Raw genomic sequence first — 23,097 nt, 5'->3', positions numbered from 1 at the left:
GGGTTCTTAATCAATAGTAATTTTCTTGCCATGGCATTCAAAAGCATATGCAGCGCAGCAAGAATAATGCCTGCAGCAAAATGATTCCGATGAGCAAATCGAATAAGCCCATTAAATCCAGGTACGATGGCTTTTCAGAGCTCTAAACAACGATGAGAGCACCAAGTTTATACCAGCAGTATCTCAGACCTAGATTCACGGTGGTACCTTCAACTAATACATTTGGACTGAATTATCAGATTCCATTGGTATATGATCCTGCTCAAATTACAGAATACTGGCAAGATTTAGATGCACCAAAGATATAATGAAATTAAAGAGCTGACAGAATTGCATAATGCAAAATATAATCAGTCTCTTCTGATGAGCATGTAAGACAAAGAAGCACAAGTTGGAGGAGTAAGAAACGCAATTTTGAGGGATTATAAAATACTTGCATAAAGCAAAAACTCTTCACAGGAATCTTGAAGAGGCAAAAATGCACGGACTCGGTCAATGACATAACCGAAGAGCAAGGCGAAACACAGAATCAGAAAAACACCGGACGGTAGAAACAACCGCTGATTTTGGGACAATGTGAACTCCTAATCACTCGCCCAAGTTGAATCGAAGCTCGATTTGGAGAAATCTTGGTTAAACAACAACAGATTTCGCAAGGAATCATAAGAGAGACCAAACACGAACCAAAAAGGGTTTTTGAAACAAAACCAGGAAGTATAAGCAACATAGAAAATTATCACACAACTGTATTATGGCATATGGAAAACCCCAAAGATCAATCATCCTCCTGTGGTTGGAAACACTAAAGCATCAGCTGCATCACCATAAATGATGAGTGGCAAGATAGAAGAGTGGAATAAGCCTGCTACCTTAGAAGACGTGAATACAGTAATGAAACAGAATAATTATAGTATTTTATTCTTGCAGTCATCAGGTAAACAACCTCACAGAATGGAAATAAAACTAGAGATGAGGTCAGAAAAGGAAAACCGAAGACACCTATAAAGGAATTGAGACAATGGATTGGCTCATGGGAGGAGACAGATGATCCGCATCCGATAACCACTTGTTGGTTTTGAGTCTCAAAGAATGAAGGTTAGTCGGATGATGAAGACCGTGCATATCTACTAAATATGTTATATTACCTTAGATCTTCTGCTTGCTTCGCTGCTTGTTCATGTTTGCCTTGTTGTTCTTATCATGAATTTGATTTTTTGGCTCAGCCTTGGCTGAGCTTGAACCTTTGTCTGTCCCTGATCTTAAACTTGCGCCCATTTTAGCCGTGCCGATTCCCGAAGTCGAAACTCTGCCCCTCCCTGAACTCAAAGTTTTCGTGCTGCTCTGTGAACTTGAAGCTATGCCCCTTCCGGAATTTGAAGCTGCGCCCATTCCTGAAGTTGAAACTCTGCCCCTCCCTGAACTCAAAGTTTTCGTGCTGCTCTGTGAACTTGAAGCTATGCCCCTTCCGGAATTTGAAGCTGCGCCCATTCCTGAAGTTGAAACTCTGCCCCTCCCTGAACTTAAAGTCGTGCTGCTTCGTGAGCTTGAAGCTATGCCCCTTCCTGAATTCGATGCCGTGCTCTTCCCTGAAGTAGAGGCTGTGTCCCTATCCGACCTCAAACCTTTGCTGTCTCTTGAACTTGAAGTCATACTCCTTGCTCTGCCTCTTTCTGCAGGATCCCTTCCTGGTTTGGAAGCACATCTGGTCCCAGTCCATCCGACCTTCGTTTGCCTCCTATTTCCCCTGGCCTCAACAGAACCTACAACTTTCCACTCACCCCCGTCCTCTTCGGAGTACACATTAGTCTTCGTTGTCCATTCCTCTCTAAACATCTCCATCATCTCCTCCCCATAATCTTCCTCCCACTCAGTGTCAAACTGTTTTGATTAGATTGTCTATTAGATAGAAATATTCAAGTTTTAATTATAAAAAATACAAATGACTCTGTCCATCAGACTGAATATTAACATTAGAATGATTTACTAATTCTATTTCTTTAAAGTATGTCATCATGTGTACTAATTATTCCATAGGGTACAAAGTAAAGCAAATAAGAATAGAAGAAAAGTAATAGTCTTTCTATTTATTTCCATATCAGTAGCCATAATATCGTATGATGAAGCTAGAATCTATAACTTGAAAGCAATTTTTATTAAATAATATCTAGTGAATGATTAGATGAGTTTACCGGCAACGTTAAAGAACCAAAAATACCCAACACCATACAGGCAAGTAGAGACAAGTGATGAAATTAAGAAAAATGCAACCTAAGTAATTCACATACCAACAGAAAATTTGGAACCTCAAAAGAGGGAGGAAAGATTGCTTTAGGAACCGAAAGTATCCAACACCAGCAGAGGAAATAGATATACGTGACTCATGTAAGATCAGATGTAGTGTCGCTAAAGAAAGGGAGATATTTCGCCAAAAAAGAAATTAACCAAAAGTCCCACACATTGATGAAGAACATGTCGCACCTTATTTGATGTATCCAGAAGAATCTCCTCTCTATAACCCTTCATACGCATTCCAGCTGGAGAAGAAGCTTTGATAAAGTCTCCACACCATTGGATATTGACGAGGCAATCATCAGGTATATTTGTGCAAGATGCATCAATCAACCTTCTCAATGACTTGCAATTAGCAACCACCAAGGATCTCAGAGATTCTAGCTCGTTTAGGCTCTCAACATCAGTAAGTACTTTGCACGAGTGGATATACAGGTTCTCCAGGTTCTTCGAACGTGATAACCCACCTATTCTTGTCAGAGATTCGCATCCCAAAACGCTCAAGGATTCCAATGATTTCGTGAGATCCACAACTTTTATCTCAACTAGCGCCAGACAAGATGCCACTCTCACCTGGCTTGGCTTCCTCAACTCCAAAGAAATGGATAATCTCCGAAGCCGTTCACAATTGTCAATAGTTAATTTCTTCAGTCGTGGAAGTTTGTCGAGTTGAATGTCTTCCACTTCACACCCGTGTAACTCTAAAGTCGACAAATTTCTCAAACTCCATTGGGAGGACGGAAGCTGCAGAAGGGTTTCTAGGTCTAGGCCATTCAAAGTAAGCTCTTCTAGATGAGAAAGAGAAGCCAACTCTCGAGGTGCATGTACCTTTATCAGATATAAATGCAACTTTTTCAATGTAGATAAGCTCCCAATCCAACTTAAGTTGCATTCTGGGTTCAGATTTAATACGCCTCTATATTGAGAGCCATATATTAGATGTAATTCAACCAAATTAGTAAGATTCGACAGATCAGGGATTGAGAACAGCGATGTAGATTGAAGAAGTAGACAGGTCAAACTCGTGGGAAGCTCTGACAACTCTCGAATCAAATAACATTGCAATAAATTGAGTGTTTGGAGGCGATGAAGCCGGCATACTGTGCTTGGAATTACCCCGATATCGGTGCCCTCTAAATTTAGGATTTTTAAAGATGACAGATTTTCAATCTCATTAGGAATTTCTACCAATCCGTCACGCCCAGAGAGATCCAGCTCTTCAAGATTTACCAATGTGTTGATGCCACTAGGTAACTTGAAAATATCATGCCACCGATAATATGATCGATTTTTTCTTAAACTCAATATGCGTAATGAGGTTAATTTCCCAATGGAGTTGGGAATTTCACTTAACATCGTGTTTCTCAAAAGAAAAGACTCAAGTTTCACCAATCCCCCAATAGAATTTGGAAGCTTGGCAATGCCCGTACTTGATAAGTCTAGCTCTGTCAATGAAGTTAAATTCCCAATTGAATTTGGAAGTTCTCCCAACCCTCTACACCCTTTCAACGAGAAGTGCTTAAGCTTCACTAGAGCCCCAACTTCTTCAGGCAAATTTGCAAGACCATTGCAGTTTTCAATCTTTAACTCCATCAACGACCTTAGACATCCAATGAAGCTTTCAACTGTCTTTAGCCTATAGCAATTTGCAATAGTCAACCTCTCTAAAGCCAAGCAATCATATATGTCTGGCATTTTCGTTATGTTGGGACACCGAGTAATAGATAGAACTTTCAAATTCCGTGCCCGCTGTAAAAAATGGATGGCATATCAAGTGTAAGAACCATCGCATAACACCCACATAGGAGCTATTAGACTAGAAATAAAACATGTAGTTTACCTTGATCCAGTCCCACGCGTTTGAATCATCCTTGAAGTGCATATCGTCAAGTTTACAAACAACAAGAAGACCAAAATCCAATTTGTTTGCTCTAAAATCCGTTAGAGGATAAGAATGCCAAGAAAACCATCTCAAATTTGAAGAACACTTTGCAAAGTCCCCAGAGTAAGTTCCATTGTGTAACTTGAGGAATCTTAGGTTTTCTAACCTTTCAAACTCTTCATTGGTAATCTCTATGGAGTCATCCAGTCCATCAATCTGAAGCCCTTGAACTTTGTTCTTCCTCTGCAAGTGAAATTTTGCAATGACATGAAGAAGTTTGGCAACTTTTACAATTTCAAATGGGCAGAAGGAAAAACGATAAAGATCATAAACAGAAAAAGGGATCCTTAATGTCAAGATATGTCACTCATGCTTGAAAAAGAGACGTTTGTTACTTACCGCTGTGTTTCTTATGATTACGCGAGCCTCTTCTGCAATCCACAACCTACTTTGCTTTCCAAGATTACCTCGACTATCATCACGGACAATTTGTCTTCCCAGTGCTATTAGCTGATCATGCATCCACAACTCATCATTGTCCAATATCTTTATCAAGCACCTCTCTGTAAGGACTTTAATACCCTTTACGGGTTTCAATTGACAGCCAGTCCACATGTAAATTGCTTCAGACTTCTTCTCATTGACAAAACAGCTTGCTATATCAAGAAAAATAATTTTCTGAACCGAGTCTAGATCATCATAGCTAATCCTCAGCTTTTTTAGAATCTCTCCCTCAGATGCATTCTTTAAATTGTCTGAGGTCTCTTTCCAAAGTGCTTCGTCTCTCCTTTTAAGTAACGAACCTATCACTTGAATAGCTAGAGGAAGCCCTCCTATACCTGAGACAATTTTATTGGACCGTTCGCGATAATCATCTGGAGGAAGGTCTTCATTAAATGCATGCCGACAAAAAAGCTTAAGTGCGGGACCATTATCCATCTTTTGCATCTCATACCGTAGAATTTTACCTTTAAATCCCTCAACTGCTGGAATAGTTTGGTCTCTCGTTGTAATGATTATACGAGATCCTGAATAGAATAAATAAGTTCTCAATAAATTCTTAATATGTTGGTCGTCAGCAACGTCATCCGGAACCAGAAGGACCTTCTTAGTGTGGAGTGTTTCTTCAATATTTGTCTTTCCTCGTTCCCAATCGTCGAATTGGTCTATAGCTCTTGAACCAACAATGTCAAATAGTAATTTCTTCTGCAGCCGGACTATATCCTCCTTGGTCGACGATCTTTCTCGAACGTTCTCCAGGAAGCTACAACACTTTCCAAAATGGGAACGTAGTAGATTGAAGATGACCCGGGCAATAGTTGTTTTACCCATGCCACCCATTCCATAAATTGCAAGAAGCCGCACATCACGATGGTTGACATCTAAAAACTCGGTCAAGTGTTTTACCCGATCATCAAGTCCAATTAAATGTTCCGTTACTAATATTTCTTTTATCTTCAGCCTCTCCGATACCTCCCCAACAACCAATTTGACAATCTCTGCTTTGCTGCAAGGCACAAAAGGGCTTTGATTAGTTGACTAGATGAATTTCATAACCATGCATCATATGTGCGATTGTCGAAATCTTACCTTGAAAAGATTCAAATACCTCACGAATGATATTTAAATGTAATGAATAATCAGTATAGGCTAATTTAGTGGCGTTCACTTGATATGTTTTTCAGATACGATTGTAGAATTTTTGAAGACTATAAATGGCTTCTTACCCGATCGTGAAAGTTTCCAAGTGACCCCTATATTGTGCATAAGCAAAATTTCGGCGTTTATCGAAAAGTCTAGAAAAAGTTTCATGAACTGAGATAATGTAAACAAATGCAACTTCATCCATTGAACATTGTTATGTTAAGTATAATTGCATCTAAAGAGCATGTTATGTTAAGATTCATTTGAAATTGAAAATCGAGACACACGGCTCCCATGGGTTAACTTGTTTTTTTTTTTTTTTTTTTTTTTTGGTCGAAAAGAAACTGCTATTCATTCATCCATAGTCAGAATTACAGTCGCTAGTGATTAGACTAAAATTACAAGTTCGGACACACCAACAAGTGAAAACAATCCTACGTTTGGGCCACCTATCTAAACTTTGGCTTGCACCTTACATGATAAAAATACATGAATATTAGGCGGAGTGTTCAAGAAAATCCTGAGGAAAGGTGAAAAGGAAAATACTGAGGAGAAATTGCGAAAATCGTTTTCCACGCATATCAACTTGCATCTCCACATACTGTAATATGCAAATTGTATCCCGAACTTCCACATTTTTCTTCAAATTGCATCTGTTTCCCTAACTTATTAGCCCAATTGCCATTTTCTTATAAAAATTATTCTCACCACTCCCCTCAACCAATCACCATCGACCTTCAGCTGCCGCCCGTCCTCGGCCGCCATCTACTGGTACAGTTCTCGAACCAGCGTGAAGTTCGGCACCCCATTCACCATGTTTCCCTTCTCTCTGTCTCTCTCTAACTCTCGCTAACTCTCTCCCACCCCCATTCATTTCAACCTTCATATGGGATATTTCGGAACCTCACAAGATATTGAAGAGGAAAAAATGGTTAAAAGGTAATATGTAGGTCCCTGTCATTAAGATTATTGACATAATAAGGGGAAATTCTACGGAGCAAGTGAAAATTGAATGAGACCCGCAATCCGAAGAGCCCTTTAAAAAAGAAGATCGATCTTGAAAGAGTGTTACCTTTGATCCTTTTTCACGTTCCACCCGCTGATTTCAGCAACCTTTGCAAGTGCATTTGTCCACACCTTGACTTTGTTGGGATACCGCTGCTCGTGCTTCCGTAAAGCATTCTTATACAACGGAGTATAAAGTTTAAGATCAACAGGTTCCACATCCAAAAAAATTGGAAGGATAGTCTTTTCATCCTTCGACATGGACACATTATTTACCATGAGCGTAAGCTCAAGGAGACACCATTTACTGGAAGCATAAGTCCGAGAGAAGATGGGTATATAGAGTTTGGACTTTTTGATAGCACTACGAAGTTTCTTACTAATCACTTCGCCCTTGCGGAGCTCAGTATCGTCCTTGAATACACGGACTCCGGCATCTACCAAGCCATGGTAGAGGAAGTCTGTGAATTCATGACGAGTGTCGGGTCCTCTGAAACTCAGGAATACTTCGTACTCACCTCTCGATGCTTGTGCAGCATCGCTACCTGTCCTGGCCTCCGAGTTCGCCATACTTACGAAGCTTATTACTTCCAGATCTCTCTCCCTCCTTAAAGAGAAAGAAGATTGGCGCGGAGTGCCTTAGCAAAGAAACTGAGGAGAGGTTTTAGACATGAATAGTCTAGTGAGTTCCAATACTTCAAATAGATGGCCGGCTCACTTTAAGTAGACACCGGTGATTGCGAGGGGAGCGCGCGCGGAAAGAGCACACCGAGAGAGAGAGAGAGAGAGAGAGAGAGAGAGAGATGTGGGCATGGGGATTCACCGGAAAAAAGGGACATGCTATCATTGGGGGGGTGGGGATGGGGGAGTGCGCACGGAAAGAGCACAGAGAGCATGTGAGCATGGGGATTCACCGCAAAGAAAAGGGAAAACAAAGACTGAACCAACCATCCTCCAACACAAAAATAAAAATAAAAATAACACGTTGTTTAATTGGACCGTCAACATGTCGACTTCAGCTTCGTCGTACCACGAACCGGAAAATTTTGACACGCTGTTTCTGTATTCAAAAACATAAAATAAAAGATGAGGATGACAGCTGGTTCGAGGCATTTCCACAAAACTATTGTATGTGTTGCGCGGAATAAGGGATCGAACGATAAAATAGACAGAATAAGAAAATAAATTAGACACCGGATGTACGTGATTCGGTTGTAGAGACTTACGTCCACGGGGAGAGCAGCAACGAATTTCACTATAGAATGAGCGACACACGGAGATTACAGACCAAACTCGAGTAACTCAAATGCTCACAGTATTTTTCAAGCCCCAATTACATCTAAAAACGCATACAGTGTTTAACCCACAATTTCTAACGAAATAATCTCTCAATCTCGTAAAGGAATTAACACAAATCTAACCTCAAGATTTAATCGGTCTCGATACTTGAATTCTTGATATAATTTCACGAACAAAACGAAGTCCCAATGTCAAGCACTCGCTTGGAAACAGCTCTTCAAGAACTCTTGAAAACTCACGATCTCAATGAATATATATTGATGCGAAGTCCACCGCCTGAAGTCTACTTCTCACGTTGAATAGTCCAACGCCACTTTGGATTTCAACAGGAACGGAATCCAAAACAAATCTTAGGCATCTTATCCAAAATATCTCTTATTCAAAAGTCCAAGTTGAACTTTTCAAAAATTAAGAACGCACGTGATATATCTTGGATATCCACTAAAATTCGGTCACTCCAGTCAACAGAGTCGACGGTTAATTTTTTTTTTCTTTCTTTTTTACATCTAACAATTGCCAAAGAATGATTACGTGCTCGTGCCATCTTTCTTTGCTCAATACTTGAAAGGTCCACGTAAATAATAATTCGTCTTATGTCGATTTCGTTTGTCGATTCAAACTCGAGACATATTACAACAGTATGTTAGTTTGGTGGAAATGGGAAAACTCAGTCAAGGAATGATTATGTTCATTATTTCATTATGCCATGTCTACGGTAGAAGATAGTGCTCATCTGTTTGGCGGGATGGATGTTCGGTGAAGGAACAATTCTCTAACGCGTTGTCATCTTGGACCGCCATCGATGTCCACCGTCTCCTTTAGAATCTTTTATGATCATTTCATAACAAATTTTCATTTTATTATGTGTCCACGCGACGCTCACCAGAGTAGACTATAGAGACAAACCTACTGCTATTCAAATCAATTTTAGATATTTTCTTTTTTCCTTTTTGATTTGATAAGTATGTGCATGCAACCCCACAGGTCTGGGGTTGCATTTCTCAGAAATGAATCGAGATCCCGCCTTCTTAGAATTATATGTAGCGTTCTATAAACGTCTTTATAGATAGATTACCTAATAAGCAATTATTATTGACTTTAGTTTTTGCGGAGAGCATCAAATTGACGGAGGATAGGAAAACAAGAAATTAGACAACTATTATATTGTACTAGCCCAGTTAACTGGCATACATAAAGTTACACAACCTTTAATTTTTAAAAAAGTAGGGCATCAGTTCAAAGTATTATTGCGTCAAATAGATAGATATAAACTATTTATACAATCTAGATTCACACCAAATATTGAGCTGAAAATCCCCTCACACTGACGGGCAACCTGCGGCCGTGTTGTCGGTATGAGAATTTTTCTTCCAAAAGCAGAGAGATTTTTTCTGGTCCGGTCTGGTCTAGGGAGGAAACACAGTTTCAAAGCCTAATTGAGCTTTGATGATAATGTGTAGAGTTTATCTCGGTATGCGCTTCAAGTGGTGGGGGGGACCTCAACTAATGGGGGAATGGGCCACACTTCTTTAGGTTAGGAAAAGTTGCAGCGGACTGACAAAGTGGAGTGCCTGCCAACTGGTAAAGACGAGCCAGCCGCAAATTCCACAAAACGAGTTCAAATATCACGTGATGGATGATGATTCCAAGGACGACCAATGAAAGGAGTGTCGACTGGCGTCAAGTTCAAATCGTTCATTTTCCGTGGAACAAACTAAGCATAAGTCCAATCGGGCCACTAGATGAGGTGGAGCGAGATCCACGTGAAACCCATCATACTTTCATAATGCATCAAGACCAGCACCGACACTTGATACAAAACGACACGCTGACATTGCATTTCTTAAAAAAATAGAAAATTTCGACATATTGACACGTTGTATATTAAATATATATTTTATATATACATGATAAATTATCATTTTTATGATTGGATGTTCTTTTAATGACTACTTGTAAATACTTCTCAATGTTGTTGGTAAGATATCTCGCATTAGAATATGTTGGACCCACAAAATGTTTGTCAAGGAGAATAATTGTACGTGTGCAAGGAACCGAAATGAACAAACCTACCCCATTTTTAAAAAAGTTAGTCATAGCATCAAGTGATTGGATTGCAAACCAGTAAATTGAGCGACGCGGCCCATACGACTGGTTTAGTAGTATCAAGCAGCCTATACGCAAGGCTAGTCACTTGGAAGAGCAAAAAGTAAAGTGTGATAGCTAGATCAAGTGCAAAAGCTAAGTATAGAGCCATGGCTTCAACCATGTGTGAATTAGTCTGGCTCGTTTATCTGTTGCAAGATTTGGATCTTAATAAGCTTTAATCTCCTATGAAATTGTTCTTTGATAATCAAGTACCAATTCATATTGCTTATAATCCAGTTTTTCATGAAAGGACCAATCACATAGAGGCTAACTCACTATATTCGTGTGAAAGTTTAAGATAAGACAATTGAGACTCCATACTTTAGAAGTGAAAAGCCACATATTTTCTAGGGGTGAGCATGGTGCTAGGATAGAACCGGGAAACGGAGAGCCGAACCCGTGATTCCGATCCGGTTCCAAGTTCTAGTGAAATAGGGTCCAGTTCCCAATTCCGCATTTTGAGAAACCGCCGGTTCCGGTTCCGGTTCCCCGTTCTATATAGAACCGAGCCCGAACCGGAATTGGAACCGGAACCGGCACTTTTTATATATGTCATAAAAATTGAGAGTGTTGCTACTTATGTTGTATAAGTGTCATAAAAATTGGGAATGTGATCTTGAAATCACTCAAACTTCTTTAACAACTGAATTGGAGAGGAAGCAAATTGCTCTGGAGTTGGTGGAGGAAAAGAAAGCCCAAGCTGAACAGGAGAGATGTTTATAAGAGTAAGCTAAAAAAAAAATTGAAGACTTGGACTCGATTGTGCCGTACTCAAATAGGGAAGAGATTCGAGATAATTTCAAAAAGGTATTATACATGAGGCATGCTGGTATATTGCAAATACTTTGAATTCTCCGAGTCTCATGTTTTATAATTCACAATCTCGCACTTTGGTAATGCACTGACTTTTTTTTTATCAACCGTTAATCACTCTCTCTAATTAAAAATGATTATGTGGATATTGGAGCTGCTTTTCTTATGTGTTCTTAGAAAAATTGCAAGTTCCTGGGTACCCTGGAATTGGACCCTAGAACCTATGATATGGTAGGTTCTAGGTTTCATAATACGTAGGGTAGGTTCTAGGTTCCGAAAAATGAAGAACATATACTAGCAGGTAGGTTCCAGATTCTAAGTGGAACCTACCCGAAACTTGGAACCGCTCACCTCTAATATTTACTAAGGCACTTTCCACCAAAACTTTTCAGCGTGTGATGACCAAGTAGACCTCTCATGACATCTTCGCCCCAACTTGTAGGGGAAGTGTTGGAAAGATAGCGAAAACGAATCAGCATAGTCCAAATTTAGTAGGAGATTTGGCTTAAATCAATAAAGAATTAAATAAGAACCACATTTTCTTTGCCAATAGATATTCATTTTTCTCTTCAAAGATGTATTTTAGCTTATTTAAAGATAATGAAATCCCGCAAAGATAATCTGTTGCATTTGGGGTTTCTCACCATGGAAGTAGGCTTCAAAGGGTTCTATTCTTGGTCAACTGAACCTGGTTCAATCCTGGTATCCTTTTTCGTCTGAGCGGGTGTGATTACAAAAATAACAGAGCTGAAAAAGTTATTTCTTTGCCTTGTGATACATGGCATCGTCTCGTCCTTGCATATAATCTGTAAAATCTTCGCATAGTGAGATCATCTATAAATTACGGAATAAATTTGCGTTTTCAATTTGTCCCTTGAAATGTCCTTATATTTCTTTTCTTTTCTCTTTTCCATCTTTTCATTCTCGACCTTCTCTGCGCTTGTATGTGGAAAATCAAGCCGGGACATGAAAATCGAGGTCGCCTGGAAGCATGACCGTCGACCCTCCACATCTAGGGGCAGCCACACCGATAGCTCAATTAAAGTGGTGCAGACACCAAGCTCGCTACAAAGGAAGCCGGTCTTGGGTTTGCCCTGAGGGGGCCGACAAATGTGGTTGTGGCATTGGCTTGTGGGCAATCACAATTTCATTGGGCGTTGTGAGGATTATGTAAAGGAAACTCATATTGCAATCTTGTAGAACCCAAAAACTTAAACCAATATGTAGAGGGAAGGCAGATGTATGTAAAGAGTATATAAGATCCGTCGCCAAGCGATGTAGATCCATATTTAAACATGGAGAAATATAAAAACACTACATGAAGCAGATGTTCAAAATCATCTTGCTCCAAAGTTTGATACGATACCATCGCAAGAAGACATGTTTCTATTTCCAGTGAAAAATTAACACGCTATTTTCATTGAACTGTGAACACATTCACTTCATCTTCGCCGTCTCATGATCCGGCATACCTAACACGCGTTTCTGGATTTAAAGAATGAAGAAGATGACTACATAGTTACTGGTTCAAGACATTGCCACACGTATATTAAACGTTAGTTAAGTAGAATTAGGGAAAACCAGTCCATAAATGATTATTATCGTTATTTAGTTGTGCTATATATAGGTTAGAAGATAGTGCTCATATGTTTAGCTTGACGGATTTTTAATTAAGGGACAATTTTCTAAGTTTGAGCCGTCTTGACTGTCTGCCGTCTCATTTAGAATCTTTTTTGGTCATAATGGTCCACTATGCCAACTAGTCCAACAACAACTTATAATTTTATTTTAAGTTCACGCATGGCACACCAAAGTGGACTATACCACTGGACTAAGACCTATAATTACTTTAAATGAGGTGCCCCAAACTTTTCAACAAATTCAATTTTTTTAGGTTCCCTAAAGAGCATAAGACAAATTTGCCGCCATTCAGATAAATTTTAAATTTTTTTTTTTTTTTGGCTTGATTAGATATGTGCAACCCCACCGATCCAAGTTTGCATTTCCTAGAAATAAATCAAGGTCCCACCTTCCTAAAATTATGTATAGTGGGTTGAAGTTTGTTTGTAGAACCTACAAAATGTGCCCTTTTTTTTCTAATTCTACGTAGGATGGAAGGAAGAATGCAACTCTTTTTATTAGTTAGAAGGCTATTATGATCTTTCAAAATAAAGATATGAGCAAGTGGGCTAGACCCCACTATGCTTGTATCCGGTGCGCATGTAATTGTGCGGTCTCGGTCCAAAACTGAAACTGTTAAGCAATTATTATTTTTTATTTTCAAAAATATAATAAAAAATAAATATCGAGGCCTAACAAAATAATGTGACTATTCATGTAGGAATTATAGCTATTTTCATTAAATTTATTTTCAAATTTTAATTAGTTAATTATGTCCAATAGTTGTAACTTTTTAGATATAACAGTTCTTTTGGATAACGAAAAGGTGCGTTCGAATTAATCGTTCTTCAAACACGAAGAGATGCATAATGAAAAGATGCGTCCAAATTAACGTGCTAAGGGACATGAAGAGATGCGTCATGAAGAAGTGCATACAAATTAATTGTTCTTCGAACACGAATAGTTATATCTAAATTACAGTTTTTTGAGATATGAAAAGATGTCTTCTTTCAACTATTATATTTTGAGCAATTCTATTCATTTTCAATACTTCAAGTTTTCAGAACTGTCAATTTCGTTTTTTGTCAAAGAAACACAGACTTCGTCTCTAATTGTTTCCCTTCAGAGATCCTGGACAAATATCAGAATTGATATCCGTTATTTTCATTGAGATTTTGTTGTATCGTGAAGGATATTTTTCGAAAACCGTTAGTAACGTTGTGGGGCAAATAAATCCTTAAAAAGAGTGTTATCATACCAAGTCTGATTCTGTTATTCATCTCATTCCTAACGAAATTTTCCAAGCATAGTGTTCTATAGACGATTCAATAGTCAAATAGCCTCATAAGCAGCCATAGTTGACCGGACTAGCATATGTTGGAAAAGGACATCAAGGTTATAGAGGGAAGGAACTAAGAAATTAGACAGCAATTATATCTTGTATTATCCTAGATAACTTGAATACATAAAGTCACAAAAGCTCTGACATTTTTTTTCTGGGGGGTAGATTTAACTCTTAAGGTAGCGGAACATCAATAATCTGCCCCAATTTCTGTGACGGCACCTCGCCAAGCCCGGCAAACGCGAAGGGGATTCTTTCGAACACCAACTCTTTTACTGTGATGGACATGTCCGTTGGGCCCTGTCGAGCCGCCAAGCTAAGCCCATTCTATTGATCCAACGATCCATAATAAGTGCCAGTCTGCTCTTTTTTAGCCAAGGACGAAGCATGCCAGTACACGAAATAGCATCAATTTATCTACTTTGAAGCCTTATAGAATTAATTCTCATGCTTATATCCACATAACCGCGTATAAATCAGCACAGACATAACAGAGCCTGACATTAGGCTAAAAGACATTCCATGCACGATAGAATCTTATAGATCCACACCAAGCTAGAAGCGCGCAGGAACGTAACTTTTAATTATATACACCAATAACTACATTCATTTGTGCTGTTATATATAGTTCACCAATTGAGGAACAGATGACTAGGAAACCCTTCTGGGAATCAATTAATTCTGTGATCTGTTGATAATGATTAATGATGTCAACATCCCGTAACTAGCAACGTTCACATATCCATATAGATGCACGCATGTGTACATACACAAAGTTCCCTTCTCAAGAATCAGTAGAGACAAATTGTCACGGACAGACTCCTATAAATTGCTTTTGGGTTTCTTCAAATCAAGAAAAAACAGCAACCAGCTCCGATATTTTTACAGTCACTGAAGTTGCTGCAAGTTTGTTTCTCAGAGGCAACTTATTCATTGTGATTTGTTAGTGACTATTATCGTTCTTTCCACTTATCCTTCATATGGACTTCGCAAGTTTTGTTTTCCTATTTATAGTAAATCACCTCACTGATCCTAACTTTTGAACATCTTAACATCCTTCCGATGATGGTAATTTTTGTTTTTTTATAGTTCTACAATCATCGTAACTATCCCCAAGTGATGGTAATTTTGCTAATTTTCTTGTAAAGTTTGTGTTCCCATGACTCGTAATTTTTCCCTAAATATAGTTAACTACCTCCACGAGAAGTTTCCTTCTCTTGTTCGATAGCAAATTACTTCGTTCATCGTAATTTTCCTTTGGCTTTCGTAATTATCCTCACTATTAGTTATTTACCAATTAAATATCCTTTCGTAAACATTTCTTTTAAGGATGTAATTTCCCATTTGCATTCGTGACTTCTGTACATTCTATAGCTCGTCATATTCAGGAACATTGTCAGAAAAGTCCTTAACATATTGCATTGAGGCCAATTTAATCCAAAATCTTTCGATGGTGCCAATTTAGTCATAAACCTTTTGACCTAGATAAATTCCATTTGTTTATTTTTCTCATGATTCTTATATATCCGTATAAATTAGGCAAATAAATTTCGAGAAAAAGGGAGGATAATAGGACACGGAGTATTTTTTTTCAGTTTGTTTTTTCTGTTTCTTGTATATGGTTAAAACTCATGTAGGAATATTGTAAAGATAAATAAGCTTTTCTTTATGTCTTTTGGAACTTGGCCACATAGTAGTGATGAGCGGGGCAGTGATATACAAAAAGAAGAATTGAAGGTGGTCAATGTGCAGCTTAAGTCCTGATAGGGTCCTCAACGTGTTTTTGCTCCTCAAGTCAGCAATGGTGGGGTGGAACTCCGATTGGATCGGTCGTCGTTATACGATAGTGTTGGCGGAAGCCATCTTCTTCCATGAGGAGGGGCTTCGTGAAGATGCCCCCACCAACATAATTGTGTAATGGCAACCGATCCCGTCGGAGGTATGCCCCGCCACCACCGCCCCGAGGAGTGATAACACGTTGAGGATCCCGTGAGGACTTAACCCGCACGCCCGTTACCTTGTTGTCCCTATTTATGTGTACCCTCGCCCCGCTTATCACTCCTATGTCTGCCCAAATTCGAAAAAAGTAAAAGAAAATCTTATTCATCATCACAATATTTCTTCGTAAATTTTAACCGCATACAAGAAATTGAAAAAATAGAAAAACTAAAAAAATATTTCATGCTCTATGATCCTCCCTTTTTCTTTTTATTTTGCTAATATATTTGTTTATAAGATAAGAATGAAATAATAAGTACAATAGACTTTATCCGATATTAGCTTGCTTGGCTAAAAACAAAAACAGAGAAAAAAATGTCGCCAATGTTATCTGAGAGTAATTTTTTTTTTGTTTATTATTTTTCCCTTTTTCCATTTCTTATACCATCAAAGGACCATCGATAGGTCTATCATTTTCATCAGAAATGAAGCTAGATGAAAATAAAAAAGGAAGACGAGATTCGTGTGTTCAGGGACCAAACAAAAGCGCAAAGAAAGAACATAAGTTTGCCCCAAAGGCCAACCTCGCCCATGTCTTCAGATCTCCAAGTAAACTTATTAGCACTTCGTAGATCACAAAAACTTGAAAGTAGATTCCTTTCAGAAGAAAATGAAAACCAGCGAAAACGATTTGCAGAAATATACACTCCAACCGAAGGAAAGGTTTGCCAAGAAGAGTGATACATAGAAATAACAAAAAGAAAGTAAATCTGAAATTCTACATAGAGTAAAACAAGGAAGTATAAATGACATGGAAAATTATTTAAAACACTTGTTGGTTTTGATTCTCCTTAAGAGAAGTGCAGCAAAATTCAAGGCAAATAGAAAGATCCGGATCCCCTACCATAATGTTAGGGTGACATATTGCCGAGGAATGTTAGGGGATCCGGTTCAAATAGAATCCTACTAAGACATATTGGTCTCGAGTCTCCTCCAAAAAGTAGAGTTCGTAACCTTGCGTTACCTGTGGTGGGCACACACACAGGAATGAAGAACGGGTATACCCACTAAAGATGTTATATTACCTTAGATCATGCGCTTGCTTCAGTGTTTGTTCATGCTTGCCTTATTGTTCTTCTGATGAACTTGACGTTTGAGGCTCAACTTGGGCCGAACTTGAATCTTTGTCCGTCCCTGATCTTGAACTTGTGCCCATTTTAGTCGTGCCTCTTCCTAAACTAAAAAGTTGTGCCCCTTCCTGAACTCACAGTTGTGCCCTTTCCTGAAGTTGAACCTCTGCCCCCTTCCTGTACCCAAAGTCACTCTGCTTGGTGAGCTTGAAGTTCTGCCCCTTCCTGGACTTGAAGCTATGCCCATTTTGGTTGTGTTCATTCTTGAACTTGAACCCCTTCCCATTCCTAAACTCAAAGTCATGCCCCTTCCTGAACTCAAAGTTGTGCCCTTTCCAGAAGTTGAACCTCTGGCCCTTCCTGAACCCAAAGTGGCGCTGCTTCGTGAACTTGAAGCTATGTCCCTTCCTGAGTTTGATGCCGCGCCCTTCCCTAAGTAGAAGCTGTGTCCCTACCCAACCTCGAACCTTTGTCGTTTCTTGAACTTGAAGCTATACCCTTTCCTCTGCCTACTGTGCAGGATCCCTTGCTGTGTTTGAAGCACATCCTGCCGCACTTCCCCTACCTTCCACAGTCCTATCCCTCTTCTCCTGGTCCACGTTGAAATTCAACATTAATTTTAAGGACTGCACAATTAATATAATGCAAATCTTCAGTACTAACAAGAGATTAATTATTAGATTAATTTACTAATTTTATTCCTTTAAATTTTTTTTGGTAAGGATTTTATTCCTTTAAAATTTATCACCAATTGCACTAATTATTCCATACCATGCCAAATAAAGCAAAAAAAGAAAAGAAAAAGTAAGAGTCTTGCTATTCTAATTCCTTCACAAGTTCCCTTTTTGTTTCCAACTTCAATGTCATTATTTTAGTGAACTTAGTCCTGCATCTTGTATTCACTTTAGTTACAATAATCTGCTCTTTTTGGATAACTTTATGTACTTCATGTACTACTATCTTTTAATGTTAGATGTTTATTTCAATTATAACACTAATATCAATTCAATCCTTTTTCATTTTGGAACTAAAAAGGAGTTCTATTTTCTACTTTTCACATGGAAAATCCAATCATTGGAAGAGACCACAGTACAGATATGGGTCATCATCCACATGAAAATCATCAGCCACCCATTCTGATTACCATAATTTATTTTGTCAAATCTTTTGACAAAGACAAATAATCCTATCGTACACTACTAGATGCCTAACTCCTAAATAATCTAGAATGGCTGAAAGTACCATTAATAAGTAAAATAATATTTGAAGTAAAACAAGCTCCATCTTACGAAAATATTTCATGACCTCTGGGAAAACATTTAAATGTCAACGTATGTGAAAACATGGCCATTGCATTGAGAGGTCCACTGATTGCACAAGCTGAACAGTTTTTGAGGCATTCCTTCTTCTGTTTGGTGGGGTTTCCAAAAAAATTGTACGCCTAGATTCTAGTTAGAGTTAGCATGAAACTTGAAGGGTGGAAGAAAAAGCTACTGTCAAGAGATAGGAAGGAAGTATTAGGATGCACGTGTGAGCTGCATTAGAAAAGTCTTACATCAAAGAACTGATGTTTTGTTGGATAGTTAATATATCTTAGTTGGCCCATAACTTATTGACTTAAACTGTTGAGTAAATGTGAGTCTAACTAAATATGTTGAGAAGCTCGGACTTGGAATTCCCTCTTAGCGATCTCTCCGGTAAAAGTATTAGACTTCCATTGCGTTTTCCCAACAAATGGTGTCAGAGCCAACGTATTAGACTTCTATTATTCGCTCCTAACATAAAGTACTTATTAAACTAGTAGTATAGACATTGCCAATCCATGCCATGTTGACATTTTAAAATCTCAGTCTCTATTCGCAAGGTAATTGAGTGAATTTGTTTTTTTTTTTTTTTTGTGAAAATGTTCTAAAATGAAGTTGGATTACAATAGAAAAGGTGGGAGGTACTTACAGAAGAAAGGCCTCTTTGATCCTCAACTTGAGTTGTAGCTTTGCAGGATGTCTCATTATGTGGGAAAAGTATATTAGAAGTGCCATAATTTTTGTACGGTGTTCACTTGAGTGTCATAACTTTCAAAACGTTCACTTAAGTACCATAAATTTCAAAAATCGTTTACTTGAGTACGTACCATGTTGACGTGGCAGCCAGAAAGGCGACGTGGCACGTCGGAAAAGTTACTGTAGACACCGGAAAGCTGACGTGGCATGTCGAAAAAGTTACTATAGCACTCAAGTGAACGATTTTGCTTCGACGTAGCACTCAAGTGAACGATTTTTGAAAGTTATGACACTTAAGTAAACATTTTGAAAGTTATGGCACTCAAGTGAACGCAAGACACAAGTTATGGCACTTCTGATGTACTTTTCCGGTCATTATGTTCCACTCCTTCGCCCGTTTGGCAACTTGACCGGAGAATTTCGTTTTGGTTGGCAGGTTCCCCAATCATATCAGCGCCCTTCTTCCTATTTTCCATACTCACCATTTTCCCTCCATCGACACTGCCTTCGTGCCCAATCCTTCCATCCCTCATTTGCCTCCTATTTGCCGTGAACTCCGAACATTCAGCATCGCTTGGCTCACTTTCAAACCCTCCCTTGACGAACAAATGAACGAATCCAGTTTTAGACGCTAGTGGCACCATTCCCTTCACTTGTTCATCACTGTTGATCTCTGTGAACAGCACGCCTTATTCAGCTAAGTGCCTTATACCACATTCTTTCCAAACGAAATCCGAAACCTTCGACATCAGCAATAAATCTGGGGTCACATTTTGTTTTTTCCTCTCTATTCCACCAACAAACGCAGAGCCCTCTCTGTTCTTCTTTGCTCCAAGGATGAATACGATGTGAAGGGACCATCTATCTGTGATCTAACAAGTTCAATGTGAGAGGAAACAATATATGTATTAGATATATAGTAAGCTTTTAACATATTTACCTGAAATCCAATGCGGCATGGACGTCATTCATTAGATAGAGACATGTAGGATTAAGTACTCGATTTTTAGTAGAATGCCCGTAATTCTTATTTGATAATTCTTTTAATACCTGAGTTTCAACTTTTTATAAATATGCCATGTAAACTTAAAATAAACATCAAATAAGTTAGATATTTGTCGAAGTTTCCAGTAGCAATTTTTTCGCGTCTGATTGGAAAATTGTAGCGGCTCACTTTCTCACTAACCTTCAAATCAAGGACAACATGCGCTTGTGGAACGTTTATTTATGCTGCTATGATTACGGGTCAATAGAATATTTTAAATACTTGAAAAAATTATTGATGGAGATTATAGTACTAACGTTTAGCTTGACTAATTCTTATTGATACATCTAAACTACCATGCCTACGCACTTCGAATAAGGCTTTATCCACATCTTGACACGTATAGCTGGAAAATCACCTAAAAAGTCTTAAACCTATTGCAATTGTACTAATACGGTCATAAATCATTTTTTTTTGCCGATTCGGTCCTAGACATTTTGTAATTGTGCCATTTTAGTCCATCCCGCGAATTTTGACCGGTAGGCCGGTGACCGAATATCTTAATATTTTTATGATTTTTTATAATTTTTATTTTATTTTGTTTTCTTTTTTTCTTTCTTTTCTTTTTTTTTTCCTTCCCCCTCCCCTCCCTACTCCACCAGGTCGCCAAGGTCCGGCGATCGGCCAAAGGCACGGCCACAAAGGCCGAGCCTTGCCCGGCTATGGCGGGGGTCAACCTCTCTGTTGCCAAGCGAGGTGGCGGGGTGAGGTCGAGGCCGGTCATGTCCGGGCGAGGCTTGACCACACCAGCCCAAATCTAGGCTTGCGAGGTCGAGCCTCGCCCTACCATGGTGGGGCTCCACCTCACCGTCGCTGTTGGCGGGGTCGAGCCCCACCTTGGCCAGGCGAGGCTCGACCTTGCCAACCAGATCGACCTTTTTGGCCGTGCCTCTAGCAGGTTGTCGAACCTTGGCAGCCAACTGGAGGTAGGGATGGGAGGAGGATGAAGAAAAAAGAAAAGCAATAAATAAAATAAAATAAAATAAAATAAACATTATAAAAAAAATCATAAAAAATATTAAAAGTATTAAAATATTTGGTCGTGGGCTGGCCGGCGACCACATCAATGTCGGCCGGCCAATATTCGCCGGATAGACCGACATGACCTAATTACAAAAAATTTAGGATTGAATTAGAAAAAAAATATCTATAACTGAATTGGCATAATTGTAATATATTTATGACTTTTGGGGTAATTTTCCCTACATATGGCTTCTAAGATTATTTGGCCATGTTTATCCTGGTAATAGGAAAAAACTGAAGTCAAGGTGGTACTGGAAGTAAAATTTCGTAAATTGTCATACACATGAGATAATCTTTTGCAATTTATCATACAAATTGTATTTGTGACTCAAAAGTAGTACAATGATGTCAAAAGATTGTGTTTGGCTTGCATGACCATCATCTCTCTATAGAGGGGGCCATTTGGGCCCGTGGGCCCGGAACCGGCCCGTTGACCGGGCCCACGGTTCCGGAAACGTGGGAACCGGCCCGGAACCGGCGGTTCGGGCCGATTCCGAACCGCCAAAAAAAAAAAAAAAAAAAAGTGGGCCCGGGGCGAGAGCCGTTGGGCTCTCTGCCCGGCCCCTCCTCCCCACCCCCCGCCCGCGGCTTTGGGCCGTTGCTTTCCATTTTAAAAAATAATAATAATAAAAAAAAATGATTCTTGCCTATAAATGCATATGCTTCCCCTTTCATTTTTGTCACAAATTCTCCGAACAATCTCTCGAATTCTCTCCCAAATCCTCTCAAATCGCTCAAATTCTCCCAATTCTCTCAATCCCGACTCAATTCTCTCAATCGGATTTCCGATCAATTCTCTCAAAAATAGCAAGTGGAAGCGAAAATGCCGACAAGGGCAAGATGGCTATGGGAGATTCCGAGTATCCCATTCATGAATACGATCCTCGTGAGTATGCAAGTTGGGAAGACGACGACGATAATATCAACTATGTCCCGATTCCGAACGTCGAGCACATCCCAACACAAGAAAGTCTTCATCCTCCCACCGGTGTCGAAGAAACGTCAACGGCAAATGAGCCGGAACGGAAGGGCCGAGATAATACATCGGACTTGTGGCTACACTTCGACAAGGTACGTGATGAAGTCGAAGGTAAGTATAATGTAAAATGTAAATATTGTTCGCAAACTTATAAATTCAAGAAAGGAGACGGCTACGGAACATTCCGTCGGCATTTGACGAAAAAACATCCAACGCAAGCGGGGATCGACAATACGCAACAACAAATTTCCGGTTACGCCACTTCTAAGCCTCATCCTTTATTTCGTTTCACTGAAACACTTTATAAACAAACATTAGGTGAATATGTTGCCCTTGATCATGCTCCGTTTAATACTGGTGAAAATTTTAATATGAAATATTTGATAAATACTGCGTTGGTTCCGCAAGCGCCAACTATTCCAAAAAATACTCTTAAACGCGAAGTTTTTCATCTTTATAAAAAAGGAAAAAAATCTTTAGCAAAATTTTTTAGGGAATTCAATGGACGTGTGCATATAGGTAGCGATATTTGGAGTGATCCTTGGCAAATTCATTCTTATATGGGTGTCACGTGTCATTGGATAGATGACAATTGGATGATTCAAAAAAGACTTATTGCATTCCGAGTTTTTGATGAAAGCCATTCGGCTCATAATATTTATAGAATAATTAGGCAAGTTTTAGAAGAATATAATTTAATAAATAAAGTATTTTCAATTGGTTTTGATAATGCCACCGCAAATACCGCTTCTATTCCCGAATTAGAAAATATTTGCAAACCCACTTTTGGAGGACAATTTTTTCACATTAGATGTGCTTGTCATGTTTTAAATTTATGTGTACAAAATGGTTTACGAACTCTTGACACTTCTCTCGCCCCAATAAAAAGTGCAATTAAATTTTTATGGAGTCGTCCCCAATGTATGAAATCATGGGGAAA

General features: G+C 39.0%; 1 protein-coding gene across 1 annotated transcript; it reads right to left on the bottom strand.

Annotated features, from left to right (window-relative positions):
• Positions 1–1,146: 1,146 nt before the first annotated feature.
• LOC125314813 (disease resistance protein RUN1-like) lies at positions 1,147–7,390 on the bottom strand. Its single transcript, XM_048278020.1, has 7 exons — positions 6,888–7,390; positions 4,571–5,678; positions 4,338–4,414; positions 4,130–4,220; positions 3,679–4,038; positions 2,479–3,117; positions 1,147–1,878 (listed from the first exon to the last, which is right to left on the bottom strand). Exons 1-7 carry the CDS (start codon positions 7,388–7,390, stop codon positions 1,147–1,149), a joined length of 3,510 nt encoding a protein of 1,169 aa, XP_048133977.1.
• Positions 7,391–23,097: the final 15,707 nt, after the last annotated feature.

Source organism: Rhodamnia argentea, chromosome 4 (assembly GCF_020921035.1).
Source record: "Rhodamnia argentea isolate NSW1041297 chromosome 4, ASM2092103v1, whole genome shotgun sequence".
Lineage (NCBI taxonomy): Eukaryota > Viridiplantae > Streptophyta > Magnoliopsida > Myrtales > Myrtaceae > Rhodamnia > Rhodamnia argentea.
Note: the sequence above shows the minus strand (reverse complement) of the source record. Positions and strands in the feature narration are given on the sequence as shown.

Bases quoted from the DNA above. Each gene is read 5' to 3' on its own strand.
- LOC125314813 (XM_048278020.1), bottom strand. From the start codon at position 7,390: ATGGCGAACTCGGAGGCCAGGACAGGTAGCGATGCTGCACAAGCATCG. The intron at 5,679-6,887 runs GTAACACTCTTT...TGTGCCTTGCAG, and splicing joins AACGTGAAAAAGGATCAAAG to CAAAGCAGAGATTGTCAAAT. The intron at 3,118-3,678 runs GTGAAACTTGAG...TATCTGATAAAG, and splicing joins CAAATTCTATTGGGGGATTG to GTACATGCACCTCGAGAGTT.